This window comes from Lepisma saccharinum, chromosome 15, assembly GCF_977018435.1.
Source record: "Lepisma saccharinum chromosome 15, izLepSacc3.1, whole genome shotgun sequence".
In the NCBI taxonomy this organism is placed as follows: domain Eukaryota; kingdom Metazoa; phylum Arthropoda; class Insecta; order Zygentoma; family Lepismatidae; genus Lepisma; species Lepisma saccharinum.
This window is the reverse complement of record NC_139243.1, coordinates 75,066,971-75,079,419: the sequence shown is the minus strand read 5'-3', so window position 1 is coordinate 75,079,419 and position 12,449 is coordinate 75,066,971. Positions and strand designations below refer to the sequence as shown.

Sequence of the window (12,449 nt, the reverse complement as noted above, 5' to 3'; positions counted from 1 at the left end):
GTAAATAGTTAGCTAAAGAGGAATAGAGATGGCAGCACCAGGCATTCAAGATTAAGAATTAGCATAATATATTAAAGATCTTTATAAATAAGAACAAAGGAAATTGGAAAGATGAGAAATAATAAAATCTACTATAAGAAGATGAAGAATAAATATAAAAGAAATAAATTAATATATATATATTTGATTAATCAAATCAGTGATCATATGTAAGTTAATATGAAAATGAAAGAAGTCAAAGCACTGATACAAGTTTGTGTCTTTGAACAGATATTGCATCTGTCTGATTGATTTACCATTCCCATAGTGGAAATTTTGTTTACATCAGTGGCAGCACGTTCCAGTCGACACCCCACAGCACTTTTGGTTGCGCGTTTCAACTGTAGCACCTACTTGGATGCATGTGTCAGTCGTTTGACACCAAGTATACACTCTGTTGTACCCAGTTAGTATTGGCGCGTTCCAATCGCAGCCGCAAACAAGGAGATTAGTATATTTCCCAAAGCTTAAGAGAAAGAGGATATATGAATTCATAAATCGTCAAAGACTGAAGTAGAAGGAAGTCCAGATCCATATCTGTCCATTAAGAAGGAAGCTCACATAGGAAATCCAGGAGGAAGTTCTGACCTGTCCATTAAGAAGGAAGTCCAGATCCAGTCTGTCCATTAAGAAGGAAGTCCAGATCCAGTCTGTCCATTAAGAAGGAAGTCCAGATAGAAAAATATACAAATTGAAGAAAAGAAATAATAAAAAACATATTGAGATAAAACTTGACTGTAGATGAGAATTATAGAGAAAAGTAGCTCATCATGGAAATATTCTTTTTCCATGTATCCTTGTTTATATAATATATTCGTTTAAACGTCTCGATTGGTAGGCATCATGTCTGGTTTCGTTGTCTACACAGAACCCTACCCTGTAGATATTCTAGCTCAGGTTTAAGATTAAGATTCATGCACCTTTCACCAAAATGGAGGTAGCAAGATGTTATTCTGTACAAGAGTAGCAGTTCTGCTATATTCATTGACCCTGAACTAAAACTAGTTTCATTAATGGAATTAAAATATCTGAATTAAGGTCTGTCAAAGGAGAGAAGTCTTCTATAAAACTTTTGAGAGGAGCAAGTTCTTCATGATTGACAGATTCTAGGATGCCACTTAGTTTGCTCCACCATTTATCATATCATTTCCAAGCCAACACTACCCACCTGCACTGTGCCCTTAGACTAAGGAACTTTAAGAATTGTGAAAGGATGCAAGCAACTTTGTGGGGTGTCTATCAGTCAATAAGTAAATATGTTTGATAAATTGCTTCATTGCACTTAAGGTAGGTAAGTCATGTGATGAAAGGGACAATTTGATTTCCATGTTAGTTGATAATTTCGTGAAAATATCACTTTTTTTTGTGTATGCACTTGACTATGAAGTGGTATCTGTATTGCTGTGGTAACTGTACCAATGAAATTGGGTAAGTAGGTATACAAGCATGGGATTTAACCTCATAGTGTTTGACATTCGAGCACTACATGGGACATGGAAATCTACTTCCGTAGTTTTTTACTTTTTATCAGGTAGGCTACATATTGTATCCCTATGTTCTTCTTAAAGATTCGCATAACCACTTTTTATATATGCAAAATAATCTAACACAGTTATTTTTAGTGGTTATTATTTTATTTTATGTGCAATGTTTTGTTCTGGTTTCTCAGAACTTTCTGAAGCTACACTAAGAGATACATACAAAAATACAACCTCACATGGCTACTCACTCTACACTTCTCTCACTTAGGGCTCTACAAAAGTGTAGATTGACTAGCCATGTGAGGTTGTGTTTTTGTATGTATCTCTTAGTGTACCTTTTACAAGTTTTGTGAAACTCACTCACATTATGTATTTGTTTGCACCCAACTAGTGTGATCTGGAATACAGATAGCCAAATCCCGATAAAATGTTATCCGGATGTTGGAAAATTTTCTATCTGGATTTCAAATATCCAAACATCAGATATTCTGATATGAAGATATACCGATTATTTGGATATCTGAATTGTCTGGATTATCCAGATATCTGTTTTACAGGCTATCCAATCTTTTATTTGTCATTTTCATATTTCACTACACGGATTTCCTACAGAGTGACCACAAACAAAATAATCTTCTTCTAAAATGCTTCACCCCTCGAACCGTTTCGCTTTGTCCACAAGGAAGCATGCTCACCTCTGCTCCACCCCTGCTTGCAGAAGTGTGGTGAACAGGAGTCGCGGGTCTGCGCAGTTTCATTTGCTGGTGGTTGCATTATACAAATCGCCATGAGCTCTGTACTATCCGAATTATCAGGATATTCAGATTATCTGTTGTATCCAAAATGAATGAATATCAGATGATTAGAATATGGATACCCATTACCTAGATTTTGTTACGACCCCTAGCCTGGTAGTGGTTGCAATCTTTAAAAATTTTAGAACAATTAGTTAGTTCAGGTCTTGTGCTCACTCTGAATTAAACATTTCATAACCACTTTTGTGGCTAGTCACCTAAAGCTGGATTTCCGAACCACAACATTACTCTTTTTCTGACATCGATTTTGGCAATGTCTTCAACCTGCTGGTCTGGTATTGTTAAACTTTGCATTTCCATGTGAGGAATTGCATCACTCTTTGTTCAGACCATGCGTGAGTTTACCTTAACATTTCCACCTACATGCTGAAGAATAGATAGCAGGAAGAAGCAACTTGGCAGCTGCCAGCACTACATTTGTTGTCCAATCGTTGAATTGGAAAAGAAGAATGCTGACTTGTTTCCAATTTCGCTATCTGAAGATATTTTCCACAAGAGGCTCAACTTTGTCTAAATATTTCAGGTAACTCAGCTTCATTATTTTTTCTTCATTTTTATTTTTTAGTTGTTTGCGTAAAATTTTATTACTTTGATTGCTCTAAAAACCCTTTCAATGATGATCGAAAGTGTTGACAAAGAGCAACTTCTCATAGTTTCTTAGATTCATAATATATCTGAAGTGACTCAAGTGACAAGAAGTAAATGTGTGTGTCTTGTATCTCTCTTCTTGGTCCCCTGCTGATGTTCAGGTCATACTTACTATGGTCTAGCACTGACTGAAGGGTAACTTCAACATGTGATTTAGTTTTCATGAACTCCTTCAGGATTGCCCGTTTTCATGGCATCCAAAACCTGATTCTATGAAGGGTGCCTGTTTTGCTGAATGATTGATCAAGGTGTTAAATACGAAGAAGCAGTTTTCTTGGAAAAATATCATGTACTCAATAACATTTCCCATTTTATTAATAAGGGCAAGAATTAATTAATCTTGAAACTTGTAACATTAACTTCTGACTGTTTGTTATTTTGTTACTCTATTCACAAACTTGAGTTATGGCATATTAAAAATGCAACACTACATAAAATCAGATTATGAAACATCACTTTAAAATTAGATCTAAGAAGTACAGAAACTAAGTTTCAAACTGGAATTGGCATCAATAAATTTTTATAAAGACAAAAAGCTAACAGGATGAAAAAGTCTATACTATTACAAATTAAAATAGATCACATCATCAAGAGATGACTCTCATCTTATAAGTAGCTTTCAATTCTAGGATTCTTATATTCCAGTAGTAGCTTTCTGTTCTTGAACCACAAGTTTACTGTATCCATTTTCACAACTTCTAGTTAATGGTGAATTTGTTTGGACCACTTTGCAAAGCCTGGCCCTTGAGAAAATGTTACATACTAGACATTTGTGTGTGTGTAAATTCATGTTGTCTTATAATACCTTATTAACTTGCCATATCAATTGAAAATATTAAAGAAAAGTTGAACAAATGAAAGGAATAAGAATGAATTATGCAATCAGAGCCACACATGTCATCGAAAGATTTGAAACCTTGCTTAAATTCAGTCTTCACACAGCAATCTTGTTAATTACAAAATCCAACTGTGTAGATTTCTTTATGTACCCAGAGAATCTGCACATTTCACAATCATCTGATTATTCAGACATGTGGCACTATCCATAACAAAACTCACAATATTGTCATATAAATTATTTTTTTCCTAATTGGGAAATGAGAGACGCGGTAGTAGGTAGATACAGAGAAACTAGTACTCACTTTATCTGCGAAACTTTTTTTTTGTTCCATTAGTTTCAGTGACCACTCACTGCCACCATCCTCATTGAAACTAGTTGTACTGTTGCCTGGCATGCTTCTATTGTTCATAGTTCTCTGGCTGAAATTGAAATACAGAACTATGACTTTGGATGTTCAAACTCTCTAAAATATAATAATAAATAAGTAATAAAATAGAATCGGCTACCACCTGGAAAATGTAACTTCATGCAAAGGCTTTTAGAATTAATTATAAAAAATGAACAGAATTGAGTCATTACCTGATGCCAGCATGAGACCTGGAAGACACTTATCTTCAAGAAGTTTCACCTAATACGTCTAATATGCAAATGCATGTTAAGCAAGGTGTTGGCGATTGCATAAGCAATCTGCCTTAAACAAAGTTTTCCTTCTTAGATGGTAGTTATGGAAGTTGTCACTTGATACTTGATGGTGTTTGATCAGTCCAATATTAGTATCACTGTTAATGTGGCCAATGTGAATTAATTTCACATACGCATCAAGAAATTCGAGTCACAGGGACTTTTTGATTATAAATGCTTAGCCCTTGTAACTTTTACATTCACTATTTTTCCATAAGAATGTGTCGCGATTATAACAAACTGACCACCACATAGGTATTCTCCAAATTTATTGTGATAGATTTGAAATATGGGTTTTTGTGTTTAGCTTATTATACATCACTTTTCTGGTCTTCAAATCATAAATCATCTCTTGGTTTTATTTCGACTACTTTCCTTTTTTCCACTTCCACCTGTTTATTAAAATGTGTTGCTGCATCGGGACTGCCAGTTATTTGCATCCATCTGAAGATACTAACTAACCAAAAATGATTTTGCATCATGTTACTGTCACTGCAGTCTCTAGAACTAGATAAGTTTGCAACAATGTGGGCAAATGACGAATTGTTGAAAAGAAACTTCCCATAATTCCCAGAATTCAAGAGAATTCCCATTCAATATATACAGCCTCTTCAGTATTGTTAACTACACAATGCCACGTTGATGGTTGAATATGTTGAGTGACAAATGATTTCATCACAGAAGGTTGCAGACTTCATTGTCCTGATTAGCCAAGAAGAAAACAAAACCGACAGTAAACTACAAATATATACATACACTTATACAATGCGGTTGTTAACATTTTATGCTAAGATTTTCCAAGAATTTACCAATCATTCACTTTCTGAATATTCAACTGTGCAGTGGTATCCATTAAAAGAAATTCCTATTCATGTTCAAACAATGTTATTATAATGATAATAGAAATTAAATACAAAATATATTTGTCATTTACTAATACATCATAACCAAGATCCCGATGGAAGTCCCCACTGTTAGCATCAGGGAAATACAGACACCATGAAACATTTTTTTCTGGAAATTGTAATAAGAAGACTCAGCCCATTCAAAGTGGTCAAAATGCTGACTCAAAGTGGGCAATGTCTCCTCTCTAGCTATGTCCCTTATCAGAAACACAATTCTGGGTATTCTCTTTTGTAAGTATTTGTATGTTTTGTCCAACATACAATTAAAATTATATGCCTTTATCAGCTGATATATATAGCATTGATTAATCTGTCTACTTCCAAGGATATGATGAAATTGCTAAAAGAATCAATTATAAACAGTTTGGTTTTAATGACAGTGAAACTTGTTACTCATGGTTTCCGCAAATCTGTTTATTTTATTTTATTTTTTAAAACTAATTTTGGTGGCCACCGCCACCACACTTATTGTTAATAGAACATTAGAGAGAACATACTAGTTACCTAGTGAGAAATTCTTTTTGGGTACAATTCTTGTTGCAAATTGATCAGGTTTTATTGTTTCTCTTTCATATGAACATTTTGTGTCTTAAGAAATCTCACTTTTAGATAAAACATTTGCTAATACTGAAACATACATTTCTTTGTTCTTCTCTTAGCATATTGAATAATCTCGTTATTACTTTCTGGAAGTATGGGTGAAGATACAGGCTTCATTATTCTCCCATTCATGTATACATTATAAATAGTTATTTCGGTATTGTTGTAAAGTTGTTTGCCTGGAGTTTTCTGATGATAATGGCATGCATGTAATTGGTATATCTTGCATGCTGATGATACTTTCCTTGTAGTATCTGTTCTGGCGTCTGAAAAAGGGGGAGAGATAATAAGACAAAAATGTCAATTTTGCCAGATTAACATTCAAATTAATGCACTAAACTAAGAAAATAATCTACGGTTATAATGTCCTAGTTGGGAGTAAGGATTTGATTGGAGTGCAAGTGAGGGTGTGGATGTCAAATCCCAAAGTAGCATTAACAGAAATAACGTTGTTGTGAAGCAATGGCTTGCTGTTAATGCACTGTTTCAAAACTTTTAAGAGTTTCACCAGGAATTGGGATATTGTAGCCCAAAACACTAATATGTTCAACAATATTCAAAGTCCAACATTCAATTAATTCAAAATTCAGGATCAGCAAAATGGTGATGCAATTCCAACACTTAATTATGCAGTAACTACAATTCTACTATCTACGCTGTTTTTTCATCTATAACTACTTTAGGACACCTTCATTTATGTTTGATTAATTCTTCATGTGAGAAAAGATCAAAACTTATTTTTACCAATGTTTGTTTTGTACTAAATTGCCATATAACAAATACAGGTGATTCAAAAAGGACTTTACAACTTTCAAAGCATATAGAAATGTATTCAGGTAACTTAGAGTCTGTTGAGGTGCCATTGCAAAGCAAAACACATCAAGTTGTCATACAACATTCATGTTGGGTCGATGTGGCTACCATTTGTAAAGCGGCATACAGCCCACCTGAAGTTGATTTCATTCCAGACTTTCACCAGTAAGTCAGGCATCACTTCTGCAGTGGCAGTGGTAATGCAATCTCAGTTCATCAAGATCAGAAGGTAAAGGTTGTACAAATCCGATCTTTAATGAAACCCCGCAAGAAAAATCTAACGGGGACTAATCTGGGGAGCAAGGGGTCCATGCAATTGTACCTGTACGACCAATAAACTGACCTGGGAATCGGGTATCAAGAAAATCTCTGACTGCAATGTGGTAGTGAGGTGGTGCCCCATCTTGCTGATAGTAAAGGTGTACATCTTAGTCATCCTTGTCGAACTAAAGAATTAGAAAATTTTGTAATATATCCAGATACACAGAAGACTTTGTAGCATATCCAGATCCACAATACCATTTATGTTTGCCTCCTGGAAGAAGAACAGGCCGTACAATTTTTGTTTGCTAAGGGCACAAAAAAACATTGATCTTAGGGCTATCACGAATATGCTGCACAGTTTCATGAGTTATGGGTGTTCACCTGTCAACTGATGTGAAACGATCACTAAAAATGACATTGTCTAGGAATGTCTTCTTATCTGTAATTCTATCCAACATTTGCACACAGAATTGCTGGCAAGCAACTTTATCTGCATCCATAATGTGTTGAACCATTATTAGTTTGTATAATACATGCCAGACAGTCGGTTGTCGAATGCCAGTCTCACGTGATGCACGTCTTGATTTCGTAGGACTCCAGACAAAGCGTTCTCTGAGTTGTTCCACATCAGTTTCAGGAACGTTTGTACATCCTGGTGATTTTGCATGTCATACAGGACAACCAGTATCAAGGATGGTTTGGTGCCAAGAGTAATTGTAGGCCTGCTAGGAGGTGCCTTACAATACTCTGTATGAAACTTATGTTGCGTCACGTGAAACCAAAACACACAGCAGGCATGTTCCGCACCAGTAAAAGTAGCCATTTTGAGGAACAATGCTGACAGCACTACCGGTGGGTGACTTTGGTATTAATGGAAAGGAAAATTAATAATTAGGTTGCTTAAACAACCAGGACAAATTACAAAATTAGCTTCAGGTTTTTGCTTTTAGATGTCTTGTAAACGCGTGCCTGTAGCTAAGTCATATTGCTTCCAGTAGTTGTAACGACATAGTAGTTTGCTACTTCTTACCCATGTGTTACCACAGTAAATTTCTCCTGAGTAGAACAATTTTAAATAATGCACATTAAACAATATAAATAAGATTTTAATCATCCTAATTAATGAATGCTTATTGGTGTCATTTTTTCAGGGAGGTAAGTAAGATTCTAATTAGAGAGCAGTTATTTTCTTAGTTGCAACAATTTTCATGTGGACCATGAAAGTCTAAATATGGTTTTACTTGTGCCACATGTATCTAAATTGTGTCGTGCCAAGGTTACATATTTTCAAGGTATCCAAGAACTTCAAAAATTCTCGATTATTATTGATAACCACTCACTTATTTAGTTATGTCCCCTTTCACTTCAAAACAAAGGACTTCACTGTGATTATGTGGAAGGTGAACCCATCCATTAATTTTGTCAGTTTTCACACTTTTGCATGAGTAAATGCAAGACCATCAGTTTGATTCATTTTTCGCACTACTCTTGACACACTTATTGAATAATGCTATAACATTCATTGGGTATGTATGTTGAAATTCACGTATACTTGCCAATCGTGAACTAGGTTATCATAAGTTCCAACAATTGATGCATGCTGCTGTACCATTCAAAACAATGAATCCTGTTATTTGAAAGTAGTACAAAGATGAGAAAAGTTCCATCATAAAATTTGGGGGAAAAAAAAGGATTTGCTGTGTAACCTGTGGGATGTGACCACCCTCTGCTTTTTGATGCACCTATGCTACCATACACATACTACATGTGCTACAAAGTATGTAAATAGCGCCCTTTAATAAGTGATATCAATCCATGCATGCATATTCTGAAACTTCACCAAGCATCCCCCAGCTTTTCACTTGATTCACTTGCTAATGCATGTCCTTAATGACAGTCTATTCTACTATCCTTTCTTCTCAGTGATATGTAAATCTCAGTGACTAATTTTTTTTTCCCCTCCAGATATCTGAACAAGAACTACAGGAGGACAGAACCAAGATGTTCCAAGGTCAGTTACACTAGTACCTTCAGGAAAATTACGTGATCAAGAACAAGCAAAAGACAATACAGGAATTTTGTTTGCTCATTCAAATGTCCTTGCAAAGGAGAAGTTTTTTAATCACTCAGTTTGCAAGAGAAAATTTATTCCTGAAGATAACCGTTACACACAAAGAAGGGTTCACACCAAAGATAAACCTTTTAATTGTTCAATTTGCAACAAAGATTTTGCCAAAAAAATAACCTTAATAGACACATGAGGATCCACACAAAGGAGAAACCTTTTGATTGTTCTATTTCCAGTAAAGATTTTTCCCAAAAATGCTCTCTTAATAAACATATCAGGGCACACACAAATGAAAAACCTTTTAAGTGTGCTATTTGCAACAAAGATTTTTCCAGGAAATAAAAACTTTATATGCATATGAGGGTTCACAACAAAGAGAAACCTTTTAAGTGCTTAGTCTGTGGCAAAGGTTTTTCCCGTAGAGGAGATTATAATCGTCATGTGTTTGTTCACAGCAAAGAGAGCCCTTTAAGTGTTCAGTTTGTGACAAAGATTTTTCCGAGAAATCAATCCTTGGAATTCATATGAGGGTTCACAACAAAGATAATCCTTTCAAGTGTTCAATTTGCAACAAGGATTTTACCCAGAAATCTAGCCTTAATAGACATATGAGTCTTCACAACAAAGAAAAGCCTTTTAAGTGTTCAATTTGCAACAAAGATTTCGCCCAGAAATCTGGCCTTGATATTCATATGAGGGTTCACTACAAAGAGAAACCTTTTAAGTGTTCAATTTGCAACAAAAATTTTGCCCATAAAGGAAATCTTAGTGTACATGTGAGGTATCACAGCAAAGAGAGGCCTTGTAAGTGTTCAATTTGTGACAAAGATTTTTCCCGGAAAGCAGATCTTCGAGTGCATATGAGGATTCACACTAAGGAGAAACCTTTTAATTGTTCAATTTGCAGTAAAGTTTTTTCCCAAAAATCTGACCTTAATACACACATGACAGTACACACAAAAGAGAAACGTTTTAATTGTTCTATTTGCAGTAAGGATTTTTCCCACAAATCCTCGCATTATAAACATATGAGGGCACACAAATGAAAAACCTTTTAAGTGTGCAATTTCCAACAAAGATTTTTCCGAAAAACTTCAACTTAATATACACATGAGAGTACACACAAAGAGAAACCCTTGAATTGTTTAAAATGTGACCAGTATTTTACCCATAAATATATATACTTACTAAACATGTGAAGAGGGTGCATAGCAAATAGAACTTAAAAACCATTTGCACACAGGGAATGGTGTTTCTGAGTAGAAATCTCTGGAAATTCTTGTCATTCTGTGCATATATCATTTGGGATAGGATCCCGAGCTCTGTATTATACAAATTTATACTTCATGTCTACAACTATGGTGCAACCATTTTATTAATTGAGATTTCAACCATCCATTCCAATGGTACTGTGCAAACCTGTTTTTGATAGCCCTACTGAAAATTCTGTTTACTGTTTTCAGTAGATCAATGAGTGTTTTGAAACATCTACTGTTTTCAGTAGTAGGTGAACTGTACAGCTAATGTTTTCTACTGTTTTTAGCAGCCCAACTGTGTCTACTGTTTTCAGTAGGTGAACTGTATTACTAATGTTTTCTACTGTTTTTGGTAGTCCAATTGTTTCTCCTATCTTAAGTGGCTGAACTGTACTCTTTATGTGTTCAGTAACATAATTGTACAACCAACATCTTTTATTGTGTTCAGCATATTGATGTATGACAACAGTACTATTATCAGTAATGAAAAATTTCATATCAATACAACTGAAAATGCAATGGAAAAATCATACGAACAACTAAAATAAATATATGGTAAAGCGTGTGGAACTTGCTACCTAGGAATGCGCAACAAAGAAATCAAATAAAGTTAATTTAGGATGTAAGGGGTACCTTCCACGTATTCACCCAAAAGTCAACCTCACTTCCACTTAGTACACTTTGGACTGCATTTTGCAGATGAACAATGCTCTGGCAACTGGCGGTATGGCCAGTATAATTTTGTGCGTGTTTTCCTGTTATTTGTCCTTGTGTGTGCTGAGTGTCCGCTTACAGCCTTAACTTTTAACAGAAGTCAATAAAATTTTAATATTTTTAGTTCTGCAACGTTCGAGTTGTTATTTGTAATGATAAGGGGCTGGCCCCCATATAATGTGACTGGTGCAAGATAGTCCAAGGGCTGACACACCCAAAATTTTAAATTCAAAATCATATTCAAAAAAAGTGAACACGATTTTAATTATTTAGCTTCATTGTGGTTAATGCACTGTAGAAAATTGAAAAACATACAGTGTTATACATAAGTTGACATATTGTTTTTCATATATTCACACGAAAACAGAAAAAAGTAGTTTAAACAAGACCTGATCCTCAATGCTTGAAAAACCAAAACATGCAAGCACTGTTAACTATGTCGATCAAAAGAAGCACTACACAGATATATGCGTAATAATAACCATGGAAATTCCATGCTGAAAAGAAATCAACTGATATAATGTACTGAAACTACTAGCAGCTTTAAAGCTGAGCTATCTCTTAAGAAAGATTTGTAGTAACTTATTCATTAAGATATATCTGACTTCAGTAGTTTTCATTAGAAAAACAGAAATTCAGTTAATGTACTGTTTTTTCCAATGCACTTCAAAATCTCAAAATTACTGAATATATGGTGTCAAGAATGGATTTCGCCTATTCTTGGAATCAATCAATAATTTTATAATATATTGTAGCAAGTATTATGCATAATTATTCACATTATTTTTTCAGTACAGTAGTCCTACTGTAGAGTACAGTACTTGTACAATAGATCTGCAATAGGATTTTAGTACATTTCACAGTACACAGTAGAAGACATTTGAAAACAGTAGAATTTGTTTACTGAGAACTAGACATTTCCAGCAGGGAGTTGTAAAAAAAAAAACCATTCATAACAGGATGTGGGCTTTTTAAATAGTAAGCCATTGTTTAAGAATTATTTTTAGCCAAAGTACCAAGCAAAGAAAGAAGCTTCATCACCAGTAGCAATAACTCAGGGTGGCTACTCACTGGGAATTATGCATGAATTATTGTCTCCGGGAATTATACGTGAATTATGCAGGAATTTTGACCCTTGGACGTGAAAAATTGCAACTTTTATTTCATAAATTTTCTGAGGCATGCTTTCACAGTTTAGATTTTAGGTTTGTCGAGTATAACATTCTGCTTTGGTGGTACAAAGAAAAGTAAGCTACCAAGTTATAAATCTTAGAGGCAGAGATCAAAAAAATATTAACGTTTCAGAACCCTTACAAAATTACTG

At 34.7% G+C, this 12,449-nt stretch overlaps 1 protein-coding gene across 1 annotated transcript in view; it reads left to right on the top strand.

Annotated features, from left to right (window-relative positions):
• Positions 1-9,134, top strand: part of LOC145999341 (uncharacterized) — a 40,733-nt gene extending 31,599 nt beyond the window's left edge. Inside the window, exon 4 of the mRNA XM_083136283.1 lies at positions 9,053-9,134. Coding sequence (XP_082992409.1) covers positions 9,053-9,134 — 82 coding nt within the window. The remainder of the gene's footprint in view (positions 1-9,052) is intronic.
• Positions 9,135-12,449: the final 3,315 nt, after the last annotated feature.